The 27,644-nt window shown below is 41.0% G+C and overlaps 1 protein-coding gene across 1 annotated transcript in view; it reads right to left on the minus strand.

The window, feature by feature from the left end:
- Positions 1-2,418: 2,418 nt before the first annotated feature.
- The window catches only part of LOC139755696 (glutamate receptor ionotropic, kainate glr-3-like), a 59,699-nt gene continuing 34,473 nt past the window's right edge, over positions 2,419-27,644 (minus strand). Inside the window, exons 5-6 of the mRNA XM_071674342.1 lie at positions 4,158-4,394; positions 2,419-2,487 (exon numbers count right to left, since the gene is read on the minus strand). Coding sequence (XP_071530443.1) covers positions 2,419-2,487; positions 4,158-4,394 — 306 coding nt within the window. The remainder of the gene's footprint in view (positions 2,488-4,157; positions 4,395-27,644) is intronic.

The following is a 27,644-nucleotide window of genomic DNA, read 5'->3' on the forward strand; positions in this document are numbered from 1 at the left end:
TGTTACGTCAGAGTGAGTCATCAAACTTTGCTGTACCAGGGTCGATCGTCAAACTTTGTTGCATCAGAGTGAGTCATCAAACTTTGTTGTACCACAGTAGATTAATAAAGTTTGTTGCATCAGAGTGAGTCATTAAGCTTTGTTGTACCAGAGGTGACCATAAAACATTGTTGCATCTGAGTGTGTCATCAAACTTTGTTATACCAGTGTCAATCATCAAGCTTTGTAACATTAAAGTGAGTTTCTTTGTACCAGAGTCTATCATCAAACTTTGTTGTATCAGTGTGAGTCATCAAAGTTTGTTGTACCAAGTGAATCATCAAACTCTGTTGCATCAGTATGAGTCATCAAGATTTGTTGTACCAGAGTCGATCATCGAACTTTGTTGGTTCAGATTGAGTCATCAAATTTGTTTGTACCAGAGTCCATCCTCCAACTTTGTTGCATTAAAGTGAATCATCAAACCTTGTTGCAACAGAGTGAGTCATCAAATTTTGTTACATCAGAGTCAATCATCCAACTCTGTTGCATCAAAATGACTCATCAAACTTTCTTGTACCAGAGTCGATCATCAAATTTGTTTCATCAGAGTGATTCATCAAACTTCGTTGCATCTTTTTAGGGTATATGTGGCACCAATGTCTTGGTACATAAATCTCTATGTTGCTTCCTAGTTAATCATCCAACCCTGTTGCAACAAAGTAAGTCATCAAATTTTGTTGTACCAGAGTCGATCTTCAAAATATGTTGTATCAGAGTATGTCATCAAACCTTGTAGTTCTAGAGTATATCATCAAACGTTGTTGCATCAGAGCAAATCATCAAAGTTTGTTGTACCAGAGTCGATCATCAAGCATTGTTGCATCAGAATGAGCCATCCAAACTTTGTTGTATAAGAGTCGATCATTAAACTTTGTTCCATCAAAGTGAGTCATCAAACTTCGGTGTAACAGAGTCGATCATCAAACTTTGTTGCATATGATTGAGTAATCAAACTTTGTTGCATTTGATAGAATAATCAAACTTTGTTGTGTCAGAGTGAGTCATCAAAATTTCTTGCACCAGAGTCAATCGTCAAACTTGGTTACATCAAAGTGAGCCTTCAAACTTTGTTGTACCATAGTCGATAATCAAACATTGTTACATCAGAGTGAGTCCTCAAACTTTGCTGTACCACAGTCGATCAATATACTTGTTGCATTAGAGCGAGTCATGAAACTTTGTTGCACTAGAGAAGACCCTCAAACTTTGTAGCATCGGAGTGAGTCATCAAACCTTGTTGTAACAGAGTCGATCATCAAACTTTGTTGCATCAGAGTGAATCATCAATTTTTGTTGCATCAGAGTAAGTCATCAAAGTTTGTTGTGCTAGAGTCAATCATCAAACTCTGTTGCATCAGTAAATCATAAAAGTTTGTTGTACCAGACTCGATCATCAAACTTTGTTGCATCAGAATGAGTCATGAAAGACTATTTTACCAGAGTCGAACGCCAAACTTTGTTGCATCGGAGTGAGACCTTAAACTTTGTTGCATCGCAGTTGATCATCAAAATTTGTTGCGTCAGAGTGAGTAATCAAAATTTGTTCCATCAGAGAGTCAACAAGGTTTGTTGTACCAGAGTGGTTCATCGAAATTTGTTGCATCAGAGGGAGTCATCATACTTTGTTGTACCAGAGTCGATCATCAAACTTTCTTGCATAAGACTGAGTCATCAAACGTTGTTGCACCTGTTCCGATAATCAAACTTTGTTGCATCTGAATGAGTCATCAAACTTTGCTGTATCAGAGTCGATCATCAAATTTTGTTGCATCAGAGGAAGTCATCAAACTTTTTGTACCACAGTCGATCAATATAATTTGTTGCATCAGAGTGAGTCATCAAACTTTGTTGTATCAGAGTCTATTATCAAACTTTGTTGCACCAGAGTGAATCATGAAATTTGATTGTACCAAAGTCAATCACAAAACTTTGTTGTACCAGAGTCGATCATCAATCTTTGTCGTATGAGAGTGAGTCATCAAACTTTGTTGCACCAAAGTTGATAATCAAACTTTCCTGCATCTGAATGAGTCATCATAATTTGCTGTACCAGAGTCGATCATCAAACTTTGTTGCATCAGAGGAAGTCATAAAATTTATTGTACCACAGTCGATCAATGAAATTTGTTGTATTAGAGTGAGACATCGAACTTTGATGTACCAGTGTATATTAGAGTGAGACATCAAACTTTGATGTACCAGTGTATATCATCAAACTTTGATGCACCGGAGTGAGGATTCAAATTTGGTTGTAACAGAGTCAATCATCAAACATTGTTGCATTAGAACGAATCCTCAAACTTTGTTGCATCAGAGTTAGTCATCAAACTTTGTTGTACCATTTTCGATAATCAAACTTTGTTGCATCTGAATGGGTCATGGAGCTTTGTTGCACCAGTGTCGATCATCAAACTTTGTTGCATCAGAGTGAGTCATCAAACTTTGCTGTATGAGAATTGATCATGACACTTTGTAGCATCAAACATTTTTGTACCAGAGTCGATGATCAAACCTTGTTGCATCAATGTGAGTCATCAAACTTTGCTGTACCAGACTCAATCATGAAACTTTGTTGCATCAGAGTGAGTCATCAATCTTTGTTGTGCCAAATTCGATCAATCATCTTTGTTGCATCAGAGTGAGTCACCAAACTTGTTTACACCAGAGACGATCATCAAACTTTGTTGTATCAGAGTGAGTCATCAGCCTTGATGGTCACTGTCGACCCTCTTGCATGCAGACTTACTTCTTATTTTGATATCATTTGTATTGAGAAGTAGTACACCAAGGTTCATGGTCACGTACAGAGTCAGAACATTTTAACTTATCTTTATATTCCAACATACTTTAGCCTGTTTTGGCATCGTTCATTTCTTGATAAAGGCCTGGTCAAAGTCATTTGTGTTTACATATATGTATAAAGATAATTAAACTCGTCAATAACATTTCGTGTCACCCTACCCTTATCATCCCCATCCTTCCGAGGACCCTCCCCAATGCTCCACAGCTCCTTCCTTCCAAAGTCACACTTCTACCCTCATTGTTACCACTTTTCCGAGAACCCACACCTACCCTCATAATCCCCTCCCTTCCAAGGTCCCACCCCTACCCTCATCATTACCTACCTCCTGAGGACTTACCCCTGCCCTCATAATCCCACCCTTCCAAGAAACCCAATCATACCTTCCAAGGATCCACTCTCATCATCCCCTCCCCTCCAAGGATTCACTCTCATCATCCCCTTTCTTGGGAGGGCCCACCCCTACCTTCATCATCCCCTCACTTCCGAGGACTCACCCCTAATGTCATCATCATCCCCTCACTTCCGAGGATTCACCCCTAACCTCATCATCAACACCCTACTGAGGACGCACATAACCTTCATTATCCCCTGCCTGTTTAGAACTCACCTCTACCTTCATCATCCTTTCCCTTCTGCGGACCCACACCTACCCACATCATCCCCATCCGTACAAGGACCCACCCCTACCCTTATCATCCCCTCCATCTAAAGACCCACCCCTACCCTCATCATCATTATCCTTCCAAGGACCCTCCCTTACCCTCATCACCCCCACCCTTCCGAGGACCTACCCCTACTCCCATCATCCCCTCCCTTACGAGGACCAACCCTTAACCTCAAAGTCCCATCCAGTCCGAACACCCACCCATGCTTCATCAACCTCGCCTTTCCGAGGACCCACCCCTACTCTCATCATCCCCTCCTTTTCTAGGACAGGCCACTACCCTCATCATCCCCTCCTTTTCTAGGACAGGCCACTACCCTCATCATCCCCTCTCTTCCGATGACCCATCCCTACCCTCACCATCTCCTCCCTTCCGAAGATATTCTTCCCCTCTTTCTTTAACTTTCATGTTTGTAAACTGTATGCTTGTAAACAGTGTCAACAAGTTCATATACTTAATATGATTGTTTCAGTGAAGAACGACAAGTGTGTTTCTGATCGGACCTCACACTTGTTACATCCTATGTACCTGTCACGCGAAGTGAAGCTATTCTGAGTGCTCTATGGCACTTGCATCAACAGTATATTTGTTTTATGTATCCTCAAGGCTTTATAAGTAGCTGTAAGAATTATTTTGTACCGACTAACCTCCATGCTGTATACTATCTCCTTCATCACAGGATCTTCGTTCTTGATGAAATATTCTACGACTGATCCCTTGTAGAGGCTGGATTCGGTGCCCCATTTCCAGTCAATTTTTTCCAGGAGGTCTACCAGGGTCTCTGGTGGCCGTGACTTTTCCTGGACGGTCAGGTCTGCAATCAGGGACGAGCGAAAACCTGTACCGATCACCAGACAGAACACCAGCCACCATCCAAGGAGCACCTGCAGATAAATCACACATTACTGACAAGATTTACAGCTAACTAGCGTTTCTTTTCTCGTCAATTATATATATATATTTATCCCTGGGGATAGGGGAGCAAGAATACTTCCCACGTATTCCCTGCGTGTCGTAGAAGGCGACTAAAAGGGGAGGGAGCGGGGGGCTGGAAATCCTCCCCTCTCGTTTTTTTTTTAATTTTCCAAAAGAAGGAACAGAGAATTGGGCCAGGTGAGGGTAGTCCCTCAAAGGCTCAGTCCTCTGTTCTTAACGCTACCTCGCTAATGCGGGAAATGGCGAATAGTTTGAAAGAATATATATACACACACATATATTATCCCTGGGGATAGGGGAGAAAGAAGACTTCCCACGCATTCCTCACGTGTCGTAGAAGGCGACTAAAGGGGACGGGAGCGGGGGGCTGGAAAACCTCCCCTCCTTGTATTTTGACTTTCTAAAAGGGGAAACAGAAGGAGTCACGCGGGGAGTGCTCATCCTCCTCGAAGGCTCAGATTGGGGTGTCTAAATGTGTGTGGACGTAACCAACATGAGAAAAAAGGAGAGATAGGTAGTATGTTTGAGGAAAGGAACCTGGATGATTTGGCTCTGAGTGAAACGAAGCTCAAGGGTAAAGGGGAACAGTGGTTTGGGAGTGTCTTGGGAGTAAAGTCAGGGGTTAGTGAGAGGACAAGAGCAGGGGAAAGAGTAGCAATACTCCTGAAACAGGAGTGGTTGGAGTACGTGATAGAGTGTAAGAAAGTAAACTCTAGATTGATATGAGTAAAATTGAAAGTTGATGGAGAGAGATGGGTGATTATTGGTGCATATGCACCCGAGCATGAGAAGAAAGATCATGAGAGACAAGTGTTTTGGGAACAGCTGAATGAGTGTGTCAGTGATTTTGATGCACGAGACAGGGTTATAGTGATGGGTGATTTGAATGCAAAGGTGAGTAAGGTGGCAGTTGAGGGAATAATTGGTATACATGGGGTGTTCAGTGTTGTAAATTGAAATGTTGAAGAGCTTGTAGATTTATGTGCTGAAAAAGGACTGGTGATTGGGAATACCTGGTTTAAAAAGAGAAATATACATAAGTATAAGTATGTAAGTAGGAGAAATGGCCAGAGAGCGTTATAGGATTATGTGTTATTTGATAGGCGCGCGAAAGACACACTTCTGGATGTTAATGTGCTGAGAGGTGCAACTGGAGGGATGTCTGATCATTATATTGTGGAGACGAATGTGAAGATTTGTAAAGGTTTTCAGAAGAGAAGAGAGAATGTTGGGGTGAAGAGAATGGTGAGAGTAAGTAAGCTTGGGAAGGAGACTTGTGGGAGGAAGTACCAGGAGAGACTGAGTACAGAATGGAAAAAGGTGAGAACAAAGGAGGTAAGGGGAGTGGGGGAGGAATGGGATGTATTTAGGGAAGCAATGATGGCTTGTGCAAAATATGCTTGTGGCATGAGAAGCGTGGGAGGTGGGCATATTAGAAAGGGTAGTGAGTGGTGGGATGAAGAAGTAAGATTATTAGTAAAACAGAAGAGAGAGGTACTTGGACGATTTTTCCAGGGGAATAATGAAAATGAATGAGAAATGTATAAAAGAAAGAGGCAGGAGGTCAATAGAAAGGTGCAAGAGGTGAAACAGAGGGCAAATGAGAGATGGGATGATGGAGTATCATTAAATTTTAGGGAGAATAAAGAGATGTTTTGGAAGGATATAAATAAAGTGCGTAAGGCAAGGGAACAAATGGGAACTTAAGTGAAGGGGGCTAATGGGGAGGTGATAACAAGTAGTGGTGATGTGAGAAGGAGATGGAGTGAGTATTTAGAAGGTTTGTTGAATGTGTTTGATGATAGAGTGGCAGATATAGGGTATTTTGGTCGAGGTGGTGTGCAAAGTGAGAGGGTTAGGAAAAATGATTTGGTAAACAGAGAATAGGTAGTAAAAGCATTGGGAAAGATGAAAGCCGGTAAGGCAGCGGGTTTGGATTGTATTGCAGTGGAATTTATTAAAAAAGTGGTGACTGTATTGTTGACTGGTTGGTAAGGTTATTTGATGTATGTATGATTCATGGTGAGGTGCCTGAGGATTGGCGTAATGCTTGCATAGTGCCATTGTGCAAAGGCAAAGGGGATAAGAGTGAGTGCTCAAATTACAGAGGTATAAGTTTGTTGAGTATTCCTGGTAAATTATATAGAAGGATATTGATTGAGAGGATGAAGGCATGTACAGAGCATCAGATTGGGGAAAAGCAGTGTGGTTTCAGAAGTGGTGGAGGATGTGTGGATCAGGTGTTTGCTTTGAGGAATGCATGTGAGAAATACTTAGAAAAGCAAATGGATTTGTATGTAGCATTTATGGATCTGGAGAAGGCATACGATAAAGCTGATAGAGATTTTTTGTGGAAGGTATTAAGAATATATGGTGTGGGAGGCAAGTTTTTAGAAGCAGTGAAAAGTTTTCATCGAGGATGTAAGGCATGTGTACGTGTAGGAAGAGAGGAAAGTGATTGGTTCTCAGTAAATGTAGGTTTGCGGCAGGGGTGTGTCATGTCCCCATGGTTGTTTAATCTGTTAATGGATGGGGTTGTTAGAGAGGTGAATGCAAGAGTTTTGGAAAGAGGGGCAAGTATGCAGTCTGTTGTGGATGAGAAAGCTTGGGAAGTTAGTCAGTTGTTGTTCGCTGATGATACAACGCTGGTGGCTGATTCATGTGAGAAAATGCAGAAGCTGGTGACTGAGTTTGGTAAAGTGTGTGAAAGAAGAAAGTTGAGATTAAATGTGAATTAGAGCAAGGTTATTAGGTACAGTAGGGTTGAGGGTCAAGTCAATTGGAAGGTAAGTTTGAATGAAGAAAAACTGGAGAAAGTGAAGTGCTTTATATATCTAGGAGTGGATTTGGGAACGGATGGAACCATGGAACCGGAAGTGAATCATAGAGTGGGGGAGGGGGCGAAAATCCTGGGAGCCTTGAAGAATGTGTGGAAGTCGAGAACATTATCTGTGAAAGCAAAAATGGAAATATTTGAAGGAATAGTGGTTCCAAAAATGTTGTATGGTTGCGAGATGTGGGCTATGGATAGAGTTGTGCGCAGGAGGGTGGATGTCCTGGAAATGAGATGTCTGAGGACAATATGTGGTGTGAGGTGGTTTGATCCAGTAAGTAATGCAAGGGTAAGGGAGATGTGTGGAAATAAAAAGAGTATGGTTGAGAGAGGAGAAGAGGGTGTTTTCAAATGATTTGGGCACATGGAGAGAATGAGTGAGGAAAGATTGACCAAGAGGATATATGTGTCGGAGGTGGAGGGGGCGAGGAGAAGCGGGAGACCAAATTGGAAGTGGAAAGATGGAGTGAAGAAGATTTTGTGTGATCGGGGCCTGAACATGCAGGAGGGTGAAAGGAGGGCAAGGAATAGAGTGCATTGGATGGATGTGTTATACCGTGGTTGACGTGCTGTCACTGGATTGAATCAGGGCATGTGAAGCGTCTGGGGTAAACCATGGAAAGCTGTGTAGGTATGTATATTTTCGTGTGTGGACGTATGTATATACATGTGTATGGGGGTGGGTTGGGCCATTTCTTTCCTCTGTTTCCTTGCGCTACCTCGCAAACGCGGGAGACAGCGACAAAGCAAAATATATATATATATATATATATATATATATATATATATATATATATATATATATATATATATATATATATATTTTTAGATATATATATATATATATATATATATATATATATATATATATATATATATATATATATATATATATATATATATATATATATATATATATATATATATATATATATATATATATATATATATATATATATTTTCAGATATATTTATTTATTTTGCTTGGTCGCTGACTCCCGCGTTTGCGAGGTAGCGCAAGGAATCGGAGGAAAGAAATGGCCCAACCCACCCCCATACACATGTATATACATACGTCCACACACGAAAATATACATACCTACACAGCTTTCCATGGTTTACCTCAGACGCTTCATATGCCCTGATTTAATCCAGTGACAGCCCGTCAACCACGGTATAACACATCCATCCAATTCACTCTATTCCTTGCCCTCCTTTCACCCTCCTGCATGTTCAGGCCCCTATCACACAAAATCTTTTTCACTCCATCTTTCCACTTCCAATTTAGTCTCCCGCTTCTCCTCGCCCCCTCCACCTCCGACACATATATCCTCTTGGTCAATCTTTCCTCAATCATTCTCTCCATGTGCCCAAATCATTTGAAAACACCCTCTTCTCGTCTCTCAACCATACTCTTTTTATTTCCACACATCTCCCTTACCCTTGCATTACTTACTCGATTAAACCACCTCACACCACATATTGTCCTCAGACATCTCATTTCCAGGACATCCACCCTCCTGCGCACACCTCTATCCATAGCCCACGTCTCGCAACCATACAACATTTTTGGAACAACTATTCCTTCAAATATTCCCATTTTTGCTTTCACAGATAATGTTGTCGACTTCCACACATTCTTCAAGGCTCCCAGGATTTTCGTCCCCTCCCCCACTCTATGATTCACTTCCGCTTCCATGGTTCCATCCGTTCCCAAATCCACTCCCAGATATATAAAACACTTCACTTTCTCCAGTTTTTCTCCATTCAAACTTACCTTCCAATTGACTTGACCCTCAACCCTACTGTACCTAATAACCTTGCTCTTATTCACATTTACTCTCAACTTTCTTCTTTCATCTTTCCACCTCCAATTTGGTCTCCCACTTCTCTTCGTTCCCTCCACCTCCGACACATATATCCTCTTGGTCAATCTTTCCTCACTCATTCTGTCCATGTGCCCAAACCATTTCAAAACACCCTCTTCTGCTCTCTCAACCACGCTCTTTTTATTTCCATACATCTCTCTTACCCTTATGTTACTTACTTGATCAAACTACCTCACACCACATATTGTCCTCAAACATCTCATTTCCATCACATCCATCCTCCTGCGCACAACTCTATCCATAGCCCACGCCTCGCAACCATAAAATATTGTTGGAACCACTATTCCTTCAAACATACCCATTTTTGCTTTCCGAGATAATGTTCTCGACTACCACACATTCTTCAAGGCTCCTAGGATTTTCGCCCCCTCCCCCACCCTATGATCCACTTCCGCTACCATGGTTCCATCCGTTGCCAGATCCACTCCTAGATATCTAAAACACTTTACTTCCTCCCGTTTTTCTCCATTCAAACTTACCTCCTAATTGATGTGACCCTCAACCCTACTGTACCTAATAATCTTGCTCTTATTCACATTTACTCTTCACTTTCTTCTTTCACACACTTTACCAAACTCAGTCACCAGCTTCTGCAGTTTCTCACATGAATCAGCCACCAGCGCTGTATCATCAGCGAACAACAACTGACTTTTTCAGTTTTCACAAGCTCTCTCATACCCAACCGACTCCATACTTGCCCCCCTCTCCAAAACTCTTGCATTCACCTCCCTAACAACCCAATCCGTAAACAAATTAAACAACCATGGAGACATCACACACCCCTGCCGCAAACCTATATTCACTGAGAACCAATCACCTTCGTCTCTTCCTACACGTACACCTGCCTTACATCCTCGATAAAAACTTTTCACTGCTTCTAACAACGTGCCTTCCACACCATATATTCTTAATACCTTCCACAGAGCATCTCAATCAACTCTATCATATGCCTTCTCCAGATCTATAAATGCTACATACAAATCTATTTGCTTTTCTAGGTATTTCTCACACACATTCTTCAAGGCAAACACCTGATCCACACATCCTCTACCATATATATATGTTTTGGCTCTGAGTGATACAAAGCTCAAGGGTAAAGGGGAAGGGTGGTTTGGGAATTTCTTGGGAGTAAAGTCAAGGGTTAGTGAGAGGACAAGAGCAAGGGAAGGAGTAGCACTACTCCTGAATCAGGAGTTGTGGGAGTATGTGATAGAGAGTAAGAAAGTAAATTCTAGATTGATATGGGTAAAACTAAAAGCTGATGGAGAGAGATGGGTGATTATTGGCGCATATGCACCTAGGCATGAGAAGAAAGATCATGAGAGGCAAGTGATTTGGGAGCAGCTGAATGAGTGTGTTATTGGTTTTCATGCACAAGACCGGGTTATAGTGATGGGTGATTTGAATGCAAAGGTAAGTAATGTGGCAGTTGAGGGAATAACTGGAGTACATGAACTGTTCAGTGTTGTAAATGGAAATGGTGAAGAGCTTGATATACATAAGTATACGTATGTAAGTAGGAGAGATGGCCAGAGAGCGTTATTGGATTACGTGTTAATTGATAGACGTACGAAAGAGAGACTTTTGGATGTTAATGTGGTGAGAGGTGCAACTGGAGGGATGTCTGATCATTATCTTGTGGAGGCGAAGGTGAAGTTTTGTGGGGGTTTTCAGAAAAGAAGAGAGAATGTTGGGGTGAAGAGAGTGGTGAGAGTAAGTGAGCTTGGGAAGGAGACTTATGTGAGGAAGTACCAGGAGAGACTGAGTACAGAATGGAAAAACGTGAGAACAAAGGAGGTAAGGGGAGTGGGGGAAGAATGGGATGTATTTAGTGAAGCAGTGATGGCTTGCGCAAAAGATGCTTGCGGCATAAGAAAATTGGGAGGCGGGTTGACTAGGAAAGGTAGTGGGTGGTGGGATGAAGAAGTAAGATTATTAGTGAAAGAGAAGAGAGAGGCATTTGGACGATTTGTGTAGGGAAAAATGCAAATGAGTGGGAGAGCTATAAAAGAAAGAGGCAGGAGGTCGAGAGAAAGGTGCAAGAGGTGAAAAAGAGGCAAATGTAAGTTGGGGTAAGAGAGTATCATTAAATTTCAGGGAGAAAAAAAAGATGTTTTGGAAGGAAGTAAATAAAGTGCGTAAGACAAGGGAACAAATGGGAACTTCAGTGAAGGTTGCTAATAGGGAGGTGATAACAAGTAGTGGTGATGTGAGAAGGAGATGGAGTGAGTATTTTGAAGGTTTGTTGAATGTGTTTTTTGACAGAGTGGCAGATATAGGGTGTTTTGGTCGAGGAAGTGTGCAAAGTGAGAGGTTTAGGGAAAATGATTTGGTAAATAGAGAAGAGGTAGTAAAAGCTTTACGGATGATGAAAGCCGGCAAGGCAGCAGGTTTGGATGGTATTGCAGTGGAATTTATTAAAAAAGCGGGTGACTGTATTGTTGACTGGATGGTAAGGTTATTTAATGTATGTATGATTCATGGTGAGGTGCCTGAGGATTGGCGTAATGCTTGCATAGTACCATTGTACAAAGGCAAAGGGGATAAGAGTGAGTGCTCAAATTTCAGAGGTATAAGTTTGTTGAGTATTCCTGGTAAATTATATGGGAGGGTATTGATTGAGAGGGTGAAGGCATGTACAGAGCATCAGATTGGGGAAGAGCAGTGTGGTTTCAGAAGTGGTAGAGGATGTTTGTATCAGATGTTTTCCTTTGAAGAATGTATGTGAGAAATACTTAGAAAAACAAATGGATTTGTATGTAGCATTTATGGATCTGGAGAAGGCATATGATAGAGTTGACAGATATGCTCTGTGGAAGGTTTTAAGAATATATGGTGTGGGAGGCAAGATGTTAGAAGCAGTGAAAAGTTTTTATCGAGGATATAAGGCATGTGTACGTGTAGGAAGAGAGGAAAGTGATTTGTTCTCAGTGAATATAGGTTTTCAGCAGGGGTGTGTGATGTCTCCATGGTTGTTCAATTTGTTTATGGATGGGGTTGTTAGGGAAGTTAATGCAAGAGTTTTGGAAAGAGGGGCAAGTATGATGCCTGTTGTAGATGAGAGAGCTTGGGAAGTGAGTCAGTTGTTGTTCGCTGATGATACAGCCCTGGTGGCTGATTCATGTAAGAAACTGCAGAAGCTGGTGACCGAGTTTGGTAAAGTGTGTGAAAGAATAAAGTTAAGGGTAAATGTGAATAAGAGCAAGATTATTAGGTAGAGTAGGGTTGAGGGTCAAGTCAATTGGGAGGTAAGTTTGAATGGAGAAAAACTGGATGAAGTAAAATGTTTTAGATATCTGGGAGTGGATCTGGCAGGTGATGGAACCATGGAAGCGGAAGTGAATCATTGGGTGTGGGAGGGGGCATAAATTCTGGGAGCCTTGAAGAATGTTTGGAAGTCGAGAACATTTTCTCGGAAAGCAAAAATGGGTATGTTTGAAGGAATAGTCGTTCCAACAATGTTTTATGGTTGCGAGTCGTGGGCTATGGATAGAGTTGTGCGCAGGAGGGTGGATGTGCTGGAAATGAGATGTTTGAGGACAATATGTGGTGTGAGGTGGCTTGATCGAGTAAGTAATATAAGGTTACGAGAGATGTGTGGAAATAAAAAGAGTGTGGTTGAGAGAGTAGAAGAGGGTGTTTTGAAATGGTTTGGGCGCATGGAGAGAATGAGTGAGGAAAGATTGACCAAGAGGATATATGTGTCGGAGGTGGAGGGAACGAGAAGTGGTTGACCAAATTGGAGGTGGAAAGATGGAGTGAAAAAGATTTTGAGTGATCGGGGCCTGAACATGCAGGAGGGTGAAAGATGTGCAAGGAATAGAGTGAATTGGAATGATATGGTATACCGGGGTTGACATGCTGTCAATGGATTGAACCAGGGCATGTGAAGAGTCTGGGGTAAACCATGGAAAGCTGTGTAGGTACGTATATTTGCGTGTGTGGACGTATGTATATACATATGTATGGGGGTGGGTTGGGCCATTTCTTTCGTCTGTTTCCTTGCGCTACATCGCAAACGCGGAAGACAGCGACAAAGCAAAAAAAAAAAAAAATATATATATATATATATATATATATATATATATATATATATATATATATATATATATATATATATATATATATATATATATATATATATATATATATATATATATGGGTGATTATTGGTGCATGTGCACCTGGGCATGAGAAGAAAGATCATGATAGGCAAGTGTTTTGGGAGCAGTTGAATGAGTGTGTTAGTGGTTTTGATGCACGAGACCGGGTTATAGTGATGGGTGATTTGAATGCAAAGGTGAGTAATGTGGCAGATGAGGGAATAATTGGTATACCTGGGGTGTTCAGTGTTGTAAATGGAAATGGTGAAGAGCTTGTAGATTTATGTGCTGAAAAAGGACAGATGATTGGGAATACCTGGTTTCAAAAGGGAGATATATATAAGTATACTTATGTAAGTATGAGAGAAGGCCAGAGAGCGTTATTGGATTACGTGTTAATTGAAAGGCGCGCGAAAGAGAGACTTTTGGATGTTAATGTGCTGAGAGGTGCAACTGGAGGGATATCTGATCATTATCTTGTGGAGGCTAGGGTGAGGATTTGTATGGGTTTTCAGAAAAGAAGAGTGAATGTTGGGGTGAAAAGGGTGGTGAGAGTAAGTGAGCTTGGGAAGGAGACTTGTGTGAGGAAGTACCAGGAGAGACTGAGTACAGAATGGAAAAAGGTGAGGACAATGGAAGTAAGGGGAGTGGGGGGAGGAATGGGATGTATTTAGGGAATCAGTGATGGATTGCGCAAAAGATGCTTGTGGCATGAGAAGAGTGGGAGATGGGTTGATTAGAAAGTGTAGTGAGTGGTGGGATGAAGAAGTAAGAGTATTAGTGAAAGAGAAGAGAGAGGCATTTGGACGATTTTTGCAGGGAAAAAATGCAATTGAGTGGGAGAAGTATAAATGAAAGAGACAGGAGGTCAAGAGAAAGGTGCAAGAGGTGAAAAAAAGGGCAAATGAGAGTTGGGGTGAGAGAGTATCATTAAATTTTAGAGAGAATAAAAAGATGTTCTGGAAGGAGGTAAAGTGCGTAAGACAAGGGAGGAAATGGGAACTTCAGTGAAGGGCGCAAATGGGGAGGTGATAACAAGTAGTGGTGATGTGAGAAGGAGATGGAGGGAGTATTTTGAAGGTTTGTTGAATGTGTTTGATGATAGAGTGGCAGATGTAGGGTGTTTTCGTCGAGGTGGTGTGCAAAGTGAGATGGTTAGGGAAAATGATTTGGTAAACAGATAAGAGGTAGTGAAAGCTTTGCGGAAGATGAAAGCCGGCAAGGCAGCAGGTTTGGATGGTATTGCAGTGGAATTTATTAAAAAAGTGGGTGACTGTATTGTTGACTGGTTGGTAAGGTTATTTAATGTATGTATGATTCATGGTGAGGTGCATGAGGATTGGCGAAATGCGTGCATAGTGCCATTGTACAAAGGCAAAGGGGATAAGAGCGAGTGCTCAAATAACAGAGGTATAAGTTTGTTGAGTATTCCTGGTAAATTATATGGGAGGGTATTGATTGAGAGGGTGAAGGCATGTACAGAGCATCAGATTGGGGAAGAGCAGTGTGGTTTCAGAAGTGGTAGAGGATGTGTGGATCAGGTGTTTGCTTTGAAGAATGTGTGTGAGAAATACTTAGAAAAGCAAATGGATTTGTATGTAGCATTTATGGATCTGGAGAAGGCATATGATAGAGTTGATAGAGATGCTCTGTGGAAGGAATAAAGAATATATGGTGTGGGAGGCAAGTTGTTAGAAGCAGTGAAAAGTTTTTATCGAGGATGTAAGTCATGTGTACGTGTAGGAAGAGAGGAAAGTGATTGGTTCTCAGTGAATGTAGGTTTGCGGCAGGGGTGTGTGATGTCTCCATGGTTGTTTAATTTGTTTATGGATGGGGTTGTTAGGGAGGTGAATGCAAGAGTTTTGGAAATAGGGGCAAGTATGAAGTCTGTTGGGGATGAGAGAGCTTGGGAAGTGAGTCAGTTGTTGTTCGCTGATGATACAGCGCTGGTGGCTGATTCATGTGAGAAACTGCAGAAGCTGGTGACTGAGTTTGGGAAAGTGTGTGAAAGAAGAAAGTTAAGAGTAAATGTGAATAAGAGCAAGGTTATTAGGTACAGTAGGGTTGAGGGTCAAGTCAATTGGGAGGTGAGTTTGAATGGAGAAAAACTGGAGGAAGTAAAGTGTTTCAGATATCTGGGAGTGGATCTGGCAGCGGATGGAACCATGGAAGCGGAAGTGGATCATAGGATGGGGGAGGGGGCGAAAATTCTGGGAGCCTTGAAGAATGTGTGGAAGTCGAGAACATTATCTCGGAAAGCAAAAATGGGTATGTTTGAAGGAATAGTGGTTCCAACAATGTTGTATGGTTGCGAGGCGTGGGCTATGGATAGAGTGTTCCGCAGGAGGATGGATGTGCTGGGAATGAGATGTTTGAGGACAATGTGTGGTGTGAGGTGGTTTGATCGAATAAGTAACGTAAGGGTAAGAGAGATGTGTGGAAATAAAAAGAGCGTGGTTGAGAGAGTAGAAGAGGGTGTTTTGAAATGGTTTGGGCACATGGAGAGAATGAGTGAGGAAAGATTGACCAAGAGGATATATGTTTCGGAGGTGGAGGGAACGAGGAGAAGAGGGAGACCAAATTGGAGTTGGAAAGATGGAGTGAAAAAGATTTTGTGTGATCGGGGTCTGAACATGCAGGAGGGTGAAAGGAGGGCAAGGAATAGAGTGAATTGGAGCGATGTGGTATACCGGGGTTGACGTGCTGTCAGTGGATTGAATCAAGGCATGTGAAGCGTCTGGGGTAAACCATGGAAAGCTGTGTAGGTATGTATATTTTCGTGTGTTGACGTATGTATATGCATGTGTATGGGGGTGGGTTGGGCCATTTCTTTCGTCTGTTTCCTTGCGCTACCTCGCAAGCGCGGGAGACAGCGACAAAGTATAATAAATAAATAAATATATATATATATATATATATATATATATATATATATATATATATATATATATATATATATATATATATATATATATATATGGGAGTATGTTATAGAATGTAAGAAAGTAAATTCTCGATTAATATGGGTAAAACTGAAAGTTGATGGAGAGAGATGGGTGATTATTGGTGCATATGCACCTGGGCATGAGAAGAAAGATCATGAGACGGAAGAGTTTTGGGAGCAGCTGAATGTGTTAGTGGTTTTGATGCACGAGACCGGGTAATAGTGATGGGTGATTTGAATGCAAAGGTGAGTAATGTGGCAGTTGAGGGAATAATTGGTATACATGGGGTGTTCAGTGTTGTAAATGGAAATGGTGAAGAGATTGTGGATTTATATGCTGAAAAAGGACTGGTGATTGGGAATACCTGATTTAAAAAGCGAGATATACATAAGTATACGTATGTAAGTAGGAAAGATGGCCAGAGAGCGTTATTGGATTACGTGTTAATTGACAGGCGCGCGAAAGAGAGACTTTTAGATGTTAATATGCTTAGAGGTGCAACTGGAGGGATGTCTGATCATTATCTTGTGGAGGCTAAGGTGAAGATTTGTATGGGTTTTCAGAAAAGAAGAGTGAATGTTGGGGTGAAGAGGGTGGTGAGAGTAAATGAGCTTGGGAAGGAGACTTGTGTGAGGAAGTTCCAGGAGAAACTGAGTACAGAATGGAAAAAGGTGAGAACAATGGAAGTAAGGGGAGTGGGGGGAGGAATGGGATGTATTCAGGGAATCAGTGATGGATTGCGGAAAAGATGCTTGTGGCATGAGAAGAGTGGGAGGTGGGTTGATTAGAAAGGGTTGTGAGTGGTGGGATGAAGAAGTAAGATTATTAGTGAAAGAGAAGAGAGAGGCATTTGGACGATTTTTGCAGCGAAAAAATGAAATGGAGTGGGAGACGTATAAAAGAAAGAGACAGGTCAAGAGAAAGGTGCAAGAGGTGAAAAAGAGGGCAAATGAGAGTTTGTGTGAGAGAGTATCATTAAATTTTAGGAAGAATGAAAAGATGTTCTGGAAGGAGGTAAATAAAATGTGTAAGACAAGGGAGGAAATGGGAACTTCAGTGAAGGGCACAAATGGGGAGGTGATAACAAGAAGTGGTGATGTGAGATGGAGATGGAGTGAGTATTTTGAAGGTTTGTTGAATGTGTTTGATAATAGAGTGGCAGATATAGGGTGTTTTGGTCGAGGTGGTGTGCAAAGTGAGAGGGTTAGGGAAAATGATTTGTAAACAGAGAAGAGGTAGTAAAAGCTTTGCCGGAGATGATAGCCGGCAAGGCAGCAGGTTTGGATGGTATTGCAGTGGAATTTATTAAAATAGGGGGTGACTGTATTATTTACTGGTACGTAAGGTTATTTAATGTATGCATGATTCATGGTGAGGTGCCTGAGGATTGGCGGAATGCGTGCATAGTGCCATTGTACAAAGGCAAAGGGGATAAGAGTGAGTGCTCAAATTACAGGGCTATAAGATTGTTGAGTATTCCTGGTAAATTATATGGGAGGATATTGATTGAGAGGGTGAAGGCATGTACAGAGCATAAGACTGGGGAAGAGCAGTGTGGTTTCAGAAGTGGTAGAGGATGTGTGGATCAGGTGTTTGCTTTGAAGAATGTATGTGAGAAATACTTAGAAAAGCAAATGGATTTGTATGTAGCATTTATGGATCTGGAGAAGGCATATGATAGAGTTGATAGAGATGCCCTGTGGAAGGTATTAAGAATATATGGTGTGGGAGGCAAGTTATTAGAAGCAGAAAAAAGTTTTTATCGAGGATGTAAGTCATGTGTACGTGTAGGAAGAGAGGATATGTATATATATGGGAGTATGTGATTGAATGTAAGAAAGTAAATTCTCGATTAATATGGGTAAAACTGAAAGTTGATGGAGAGAGATGGGTGATTATTGTTGCATATGCACCTGGGCATGAGAAGAGAGATCATGAGACGGAGGTGTTTTGGGAGCAGATGAATGAGTGTGTTAGTGGTTTTGATGCACGAGACCGGGTAATAGTGATGGGTGATTTGAATGCAAAGGTGAGTAATGTGGCAGTTGAGGGAATAATTGGTATACATAGGGTGTTCAGTGTTGTAAATGCAAATGGTGAAGAGCTTGTAGATTCATGTGCTGAAAAAGAACTGGTAATTGGGAATACCTGGTTTGAAAGTGAGGTATACATAAGTATACGTATGTAAGTAGGAGAGATGGCCAGAGAGCGTTATTGGATTACGTGTTAATTGACAGGAGCGCGAAAGAGGGACTTTTGGATGTTAATGTGCTGAGAGGTGCAACTGGAGGGATGTCTGATCATTATTTTTTGAAGGCTAAGGTGAAGATTTGTATGGGTTTTCAGAAAAGAAAAGTGAATGTTGGGGTGAAGAGGGTGGTGAGAGTAAGTGAGCTTGAGAAGGAGACTTGTGTGAGGAAGTACCAGGAGAGACTGAGTACAGAACGGAAAAAGGTGAGAACAATGGAAGTAAGGGGAGTGGGGGGAGGAATGGGATGTATTTAGGGAATCAGTGATGGATTGCGCAAAAGATGCTTGTGGCATGAGAAGAGTGGGAGGTGGGTTGATTAGAAAGGGTAGTGAGTGGTGGGATGAAGAAGTAAGATTATTAATGAAAGAGAAGAGAGAGGCATTTGGACGATTTTTGCAGGGAAAAAATGAAATTGAGTGGGAGATGTATAAAAGAAAGAGACAGGAGGTCAAGAGAAAGGTGCAAGAGGTGAAAAAGAGTGCAAATGGGTGTTGGGTGAGAGAGTATCATTAAATTTTAGGGAGAATGAAAAGATGTTCCGGAAAGAGGTAAATAAAGTGTGTAAGACAAGGGAGCATATGGGAACTTCAGTGAAGGGCTCAAATGGGGAGATGATAACAAGAAGTGGTGATGTGAGAAGGAGATCGAGTGAGTATTTTGAAGGTTTGTTGAATGTGTTTGATGATAGAGTGGCAGATATAGGGTGTTTTGGTCGAGGTGGTGTGCAAAGTGGGAGGGTTAGGGAAAATGATTTGGTAAACAGAGAAGAAGTAGTAAAAGCTTTGCGGAAGATGAAAGCCGGCAAGGCAGCAGGTTTGGATGGTATTGCAGTGGAATTTATTAAAAAAGGGGGTGACTGTCTTAATGACTGGTTGGTAGGGTTATTTAATGTATGTATGACTCATGGTGAGGTGCCTGAGGATTGGCGGAATGCGTGCATAGTGCCATTGTACAAAGGCAAAGGGGATAAGAGTGAGTGCTCAAATTACAGAGGTATAAGTTTGTTGAGTATTCCTGGTAAATTATATGGGAGGGTATTGATTGAGAGGGTGAAGGCATGTACAGAGCATAAGACTGGGGAAGAGCAGTGTGGTTTCAGAAGTGGTAGAGGATGTGTGGATCAGGTGTTTGCTTTGAAGAATGTATGTGAGAAATACTTAGAAAAGGAAATGGATTTGTAGGTAGCATTTATGGATCTGGAGAAGGCATATGATAGAGTTGAGAATTAAGAATATATGAGAATTATATATATATTGAGAATTAAGAATATATGGTGTGGGAGGCAAGTTATTAGAAGCAGTGAAAAGTTTTTATCGAGGATGTAAGTCATGTGTACGTGTAGGAAGAGAGGAAAGTGATTGGTTCTCAGTGAATGTAGGTTTGCAGCAGGGGTGTGTGATGTCTCCATGGTAGTTTAATTTGTTTATGGATGGGGTTGTTAGGGAGGTGAATGCAAGGGTTTTGGAAAGAGGGGCAAGTATGAAGTCTGTTGGGGATGAGAGAGTTTGGGAAGTGAGTCAATAGTTGTTCGCTGATAATACAACGCTGGTGGCTGATTCATATGAGAAACTGCAGAAGCTGGTGACTGAGTTTGGTAAAGTGTGTGAAAGAAGAAAGTTAAGAGTAAATATGAATAAGAGCAAGGTTTTTAGGTACACAAGGTTGAGGGTCAAGTCAATTGGGAGGTAAGTTTGAATGGAGAAAAACTGAAGGAAGTAAATTGTTTTAGATATGTGGGAGTGGATCTGGCAGCGGATGGAACCATGGAAGCGGAAGTGGATCACAGGGTGGGGGAGGGTGCGAAAATCCTGGGAGCCTTGAAGAATGTGTGGAAGTCGAGAACATTATCTCGGAAAGCAAAAATGGGTATGTTTGAAGGAATAGTGGTTCCAACAATGTTTTATGTTTACGAGGCGTGGGCTTGGATAGAGTTGTGCGCAGGAGGATGGATGTTTTGGAAATGAGATGTTTGAGGACAATGTGTGGTGTGAGGTGGTTTGATCGAGTAAGTTACGTTAGGGTAAGAGAGATGTGTGGAAATAAAAAGAGCGTGGTTGAGAGAGCAGAAGAGGGTGTTTTGAAATGGTTTGGGCACATGGAAAGATTGAGTGAGGAAAGATTGACCAAGAGGATATAAGTGTCGGAGGTGGAGGGAACGAGGAGAAGTGGGAGACCAAATTGGAGGTGGAAAGATGGAGTGAAAAAGATTTTGATTGATCGGGGCCTGAACATGCAGGAGGGTGAAAGGAGGGCAAGGAATAGAGTGAATTGGATCGATGTGGTATACCGGGGTTGACGTGCTGTCAGTGGATTGAATCAGGGCATGTGAAGCGTCTGGGGTAAACCATGGAAAGCTGTGTAGTTATGTATATTTGCGTGTGTGGACGTATGTATATACATGTGTATGGGGGTGGGTTGGGCCATGTCTTTCGTCTGTTTCCTTGCGCTACCTCGCAAACGCGGGAGACAGCGACAGAGCAAAAAAAAAAAATTATATATATATATATATATATATATATATATATATATATATATATATATATATATATATATAATATATATATATTTTTTTTTTTTTTTTTTCATACTATTCGCCATTTCCCGCGATAGCGAGGTAGCGTTAAGAACAGAGGACTGGGCCTTTGAGGTAATATCCTCACCTGGCCCTCTTCTCTGTACCTTCTTTTGGAAAATTAAAAAAAAAAAAAAAAAAAACGAGAGGGGAGGATTTCCAGCCCCCCGCTCCCTTCCCTTTTAGTCGCCTTCTACGACACGCAGGGAATACGTGGGAAGTATTCTTTCTCCCCTATCCCCAGGGAAAATATATATATATATATATATATATATATATATATATATATATATATATATATATATATATATATATATATATATATATATATATATATATATATATATATATATATATATATATATATATATATATATACATATATATATATATATAATTTTTTTTAATTTTCCAAAAGAAGGAACAGAGAAGAGGTCCAGGTGAGGATATTCCCTCAAAGGCCCAGTCCTCTGTTCTTAACGCTACCTCGCTATCGCGGGAAATACCGAATAGTATGAAAAAAAAAAAAAATATATATATATATATATTATCCCTGGGGATAAGGGAGAAAGAATACTTCCCACGCATTCCTCACGTGTCGTTGAAGGCGACTAGAGGGGACGGGAGCGGGGGGTAAGAACTCCTCCCCTTCTTGCATTTTAACTTTCTAAAATTGGAAACAGAAGAAGGAGTCACGCGGGGAGTGCTCATCCTCCTCCTCAGATTGGGGTGTCTAAATCTGTGTGGCTGTAACCAAGATGTGAAAAAAGGAGAGATTGGTAGTATGTTTGAGTAGAGGAACCTGGATCTTTTGGCTCTGAGTGAAAGGAAGCTTAAGGATAAAGGGGAAGAGTGGTTTGGGAATGTCTTTGGAGTAAAGTCAGGTGTTAGTGAGAGGACAAGAGCAAGGGAAGGAGTAGCACTACTCCTGAAACAGGAGTTGTGGGAGTATGTGATAGAATGAAAGGAAGTAAAAAAAAAAAAAAATATATATATATATATATATATATATATATATATATATATATATATATATATATATATATATATATATATATATATATATATATATATATATGTATATATATATGTATATATATATATATATATATATATATATATATATATATATATATATATATATATATATATATATATATATATATATATATATATATATATATATATATATATATATATATATATATATATATATATATATATATATATATATACACATACACCTCCACACACGCACATATGTATGTCTATACATTTCAATATAAACATATACATACATACACAAACATATACATATATGTACACATTTACATAATTCATTCTAGCTGCCTTTATTCATTCCCGTTGGCATTCCGCCACACATGAAATGACATCCCCCTCCCCCTGCATCAGCGCGGGGTGGCGCTAGGAAAAGAAGACAAAGGCCATATTCGCTCACACTCAGTGTCTAGCTGTGATGTGTGATTCACCGATACTACAGCTCCCATTCCACATCCAGGCCCCACGAAACTTTTCATGGTTTACCTCAGACGCCTCGCATGCCCTGGTTCAATCCATTGACAGCACGTCGACCCTCTTATACCACATCGTTCCAATTCACTCTCTTCCTTACATACTTTTCACCTTCTTGTATGTTCGGGCCCCAATCGCTCAAAATCTTTTTCACTCCATCCTTCCACCTCCATTTTGGTCTCCCACTTCTCGTTCCCTCCAAATCTGACACATGTATCCTCCTTGTCAATCTTTCTTCACTCATTCTCTCCATGTGACCAAACCATTTCAATACACCCTTTTCTGCTCTCTGAGCCACACTCTTTTTATTTCCACACATTCATTACGTAGGCGTTCAAACCACCTCATACCACATATTTTCTTGAAAGATCTAATTTCCAACACATCTACCTTCCTCCACACGACCCTATCTCTAGCCCATGATTCACAAACGATATAACATTTGTTAAACTGCTATTTCTTTAAACATACCCACTTTTTCTCTCCGAGATAACGTTCTCGCCTTCCTCACATTATTCAACGCTCCCAGAACTTTCACCCCCTCCCCCAACCTGTGACTCACTTCCACTTCCTTGGTTCCATCCGTTGCCAAATCCACTCCCAGATATCCAAAACACTTTATTTCCTCCAGTTTTTCTCCATTCAAACTTACCATCCTATCAACTCTTCCCTCAAACTTATTCATATTTGCTCTCAGCTTTCTTCTTTCACACACTTTACCAAACTCAGTCACCAACTTCTGCAGCTTGTCACCCGAATCTGCCACCAGCGCTGTATCATCAGCGAACAACAATTGACACTTCCCAAGCCCTCTCATCCACAACAGACTACATACTTGCCACTCTCTCCAAAACTCTTGCATTCACCTCCCTGATAACCCCATCCATAAACAAGTCAAACAACCATGAAGACATCACGCTCCCCTGCCTCAAACCGACATTCACTGGGAACCAATCACTTTCCTCTTTTCCTACTCTTACACATGCCTTGCATCTTCGATAAAATCTTCTCACTGCTTTGGGCTACTTACCTCCCACACCATATACTCTTAATACCCTCCACACAGCATCTCTATCAACTCTATCATATTCCTTCTCCGGATCCAGATGCTCCATATAAATCCATCTGTTATTCTAAGTATTTCTCACATACATTCTTAAAGCAAACACCTGATCCAGATATCCTCTAACACTTTTGAAACCACACTGGTCTTCCCTAATCTGATGCTCTGTACATGCCTTGACCCTCTCAAATAATACCCTCCCATATAGTTTCCCAGGAATACTCTACAAACTTATACCTCTGTAATTTGAACACTCACCTTTATCCCCTTTGCCTTTGCACAATATCACTATGCATGTGTTCCTCCAATCCTCAGGCACTTCACAATGAACCATACATACAATGATTATTTTCACCAACCTCTCAACTACACAGTCACCCCCCTTTTTTCATAAATTCCACTGCAATACCATCCAAACCCGCCGCCTTGCGGGCTTTCATCTTCCGTAAAACTTTTGATACCTCTTTTCTTTTTACTAAATCATTCTCCCTCACCTTCTCACTTCATACACAACCTCGACCAAAACACGCTATATCTGTCACTCTATCATGAGAAAAATTCAACAAACCTTCAAAACACTCACTCTATCTCCCTCTTATATCACCAACATTTTTATGACCTTCCCATTTGCCCCTTCACGATGTTCCCATTTGTTGTCTTGTCTTACGCACTTCATTTACCTCCTTCCAAAACATCTTTTTATTCTCGCTAAAATTCTATGATAATCTTTCACCCAGCTCTCATTTGCCCTCTTTTTCACCTCTTGCACCTTTTTCTTGACCCCTTGCCTCTTTCTTTTATAAATCCCCTTGTCATTTGCACTATTTCCTTGCAAAACTCGTCCAAATGCCTCTCTCTTCTCTTTCACTAACAATCTTACTTCTTCATCACACCACTCACTACTCTCTCTGATTTGCCCGCCTCCCACCGTTCTCATGCAACAGGCATCTTTTGCGCAAGCCATTACTGTCTCCCTAAATATACACAGTATCACATACTCCCACAACTCCTGTTTCAGGAGTAGTGCTACTCCTTCCTTTCTTCTTGTCCTCTCACTAACCCCTGACTTCACTCACAGCCAAAACATCCAGGCACCTTTCCTTAAACATACTACCTATCTCTTCTTTTTTCTCATCTTAGTTACATCCACACACATTTAGACACCCCAGTCTGAGCCTTCGAGGAGGATGATTACTCCTCGCATGATTCCTTCCTCTGTTTCCCCTGTTGAAAATCTAAAATACAAGGAGGGAAGGGTTTCTAGCCCCCTTCTCTTATCCCATATATACATATATATATATATATATATATATATATATATATATATATATATATATATATATATATATATATATAAACATATATATATATATATATATATATATATATATATATATATATATATATATATTTATATATATTTATTTTGGAAAGAGGGGCAAGTATGAAGTCTGTTGGGGATGAGAGAGCTTGGGAAGTGAGTCAGTTGTTGTTCGCTGATGATACAGCGCTGGTGGCTGATTCATGTGAGAAACTGCAGAAGCTGGTGACTGAGTTTGGTAAAGTGTGTGAAAGAAGAAAGTTAAGAGTAAATGTGAATAAGAGCAAGGTTATTAGGTACAGTAGGGTTGAGGGTCAAGTCAATTGGGAGGTGAGTTTGAATGGAGAAAAACTGGAGGAAGTGAAGTGTTTTAGATATCTGGGAGTGGATCTGGCAGCGGATGGAACCATGGAAGCGGAAGTGGATCATAGGGTGGGGGAGGGGGCGAAAATTCTGGGGGCCTTGAAGAATGTGTGGAAGTCGAGAACATTATCTCGGAAAGCAAAAATGGGTATGTTTGAAGGAATAGTGGTTCCAACAATGTTGTATGGTTGCGAGGCGTGGGCTATGGATAGAGTTGTGCGCAGGAGGATGGATGTGCTGGAAATGAGATGTTTGAGGACAATGTGTGGTGTGAGGTGGTTTGATCGAGTGAGTAACGTAAGGGTAAGAGGGATGTGTGGAAATAAAAAGAGCGTGGTTGAGAGAGCAGAAGAGGGTGTTTTGAAGTGGTTTGGGCACATGGAGAGAATGAGTGAGGAAAGATTGACCAAGAGGATATATGTGTCGGAGGTGGAGGGAACGAGGAGAAGAGGGAGACCAAATTGGAGGTGGAAAGATGGAGTGAAAAAGATTTTGTGTGATCGGGGCCTGAACGTGCAGGAGGGTGAAAGGAGGGCAAGGAATAGAGTGAATTGGAGCGATGTGGTATACCGGGGTTGACGTGCTGTCAGTGGATTGAATCAAGGCATGTGAAGCGTCTGGGGTAAACCATGGAAAGCTGTGTAGGTATGTATATTTGCGTGTGTGGACGTATGTATATACATGTGTATGGGGGGGGGGCCATATCTTTCGTCTGTTTCCTTGCGCTACCTCGCAAACGCGGGAGACAGCGACAAAGTATAAAAAAAAAAAAAATATATATTTATATATATATGTGTGTGTGTGTGTGTGTGTGTGTGTGTGTGTGTGTGTGTGTGTGTGTGTGTGTGTGTGTGTGTGTCTGTGTGTGTGTGTGTGCGTGTGTGTGTGTGTGTGGATCAGGTGTTTGCTTTGAAGAATGCATGTGAGAAATACTTAGAAAAGCAAATGGATTTGTATATGGCATTTATGGATCTAGAGAAGGCATATGATTGAGTTGATAGAGATGCTCTGTGGCAGGTATTAAGAATATATGGTGTGGGAGGCAAGTTGCTAGAGTCAGTGAAAAGTTTTTATCGAGGATGTAAGGCGTGCGTACGTGTAGAAAGAGAGGAAAGTGATTGGTTCTCAGTGAATGTAGGTTTGCGGCAGGGGTATGTGATTTCTCCATGGTTGTTTAATTTGTTTATGGATGGGGTTGTTAGGGAGGTAAATGGAAGAGTTTTGGAAAGACGGGCAAGTATGCAGTCTGATGTGGATGAGAGAGCTTGGGAAGTGAGTCAGTTGTTGTTCGCTGATGATACATCGCTGGTGGCTGATTCGTGTGAGAAACTGCAGAAGCTGGTGACTGAGTTTGGTAAAGTGTGTGAAAGAAGAAAGCTGAGAGTAAATGTGAATAAGAGCAAGGTTGTTTGGTACAGTAGGGTTGAGGGACAAGTCAATTGGGAGGTAAGTTTGAATGGAGAAAAACTGGAGGAAGTGAAGTGTTTTAGATATCTGGGAGTGGATCTGGCAGCGGATGGAACCATGGAAGAGGAAGTGAATCATAGGGTGGTGGAGGGAGTGAAATTTCTAGGAGCGTTGAAGAAACATGAAGGGGGAGTGGGTTGTTATTTGTGGCAGGGTGGCGATGGAAATGAATAAAGGCAGACAGTATGAATTATGTACATGTGTATATATGTATATGTCTGTGTGTGTGTATATCGGTATACGTTGTGATGTATAGTTATGTATATTTGCGTGTGTGGACGTGTATGTATAAACATGTGGATGTGGGTGGGTTGGGCTATTCTTTCGTCTGTCTCCTTGCGCTACCTCGCTAACGCGGGAGACAACGAGAAAGCAAAATATCTAGATAAATAAATGAATTTATACTTCAAAGGATCACAATTTTGCGCTGGAAAATGAAACACGATAATTTCTCAAGTGCACTTTCTTGTAATAATCACATCAGGGGACACACAAGAGAGAAATATAACAGTCAGTTGATATATATGGAAGAGACGAAGCTAGGACGCCATTTGGTAAACATGGAATTGTCCAAGGCAGAAAACGAGTGTTCATAAACTTATTTTATAACTTTCATTAACAATAAAGTTATCTAACTTGTATAGACCATCACTAATATTAATATCATAATTTTTTGTGTATTTGATGATAGAAGATTCATTGATATTTCTAGTGGTGATAGAGTTAGATTTAATAACTGATATGGCATTCCTTCAGTCAATACAATGATCATAGTTTTTACGTGATTAAACAAGGCATTTGATTCTTGTCCCGTTCTTATGCTATGTTTATGTTGCTGAAGTCTAGCAGAAAGATCCT

Source organism: Panulirus ornatus, chromosome 19 (genome assembly GCF_036320965.1).
Source record: "Panulirus ornatus isolate Po-2019 chromosome 19, ASM3632096v1, whole genome shotgun sequence".
Classification (NCBI taxonomy): Eukaryota; Metazoa; Arthropoda; class Malacostraca; order Decapoda; family Palinuridae; genus Panulirus; species Panulirus ornatus.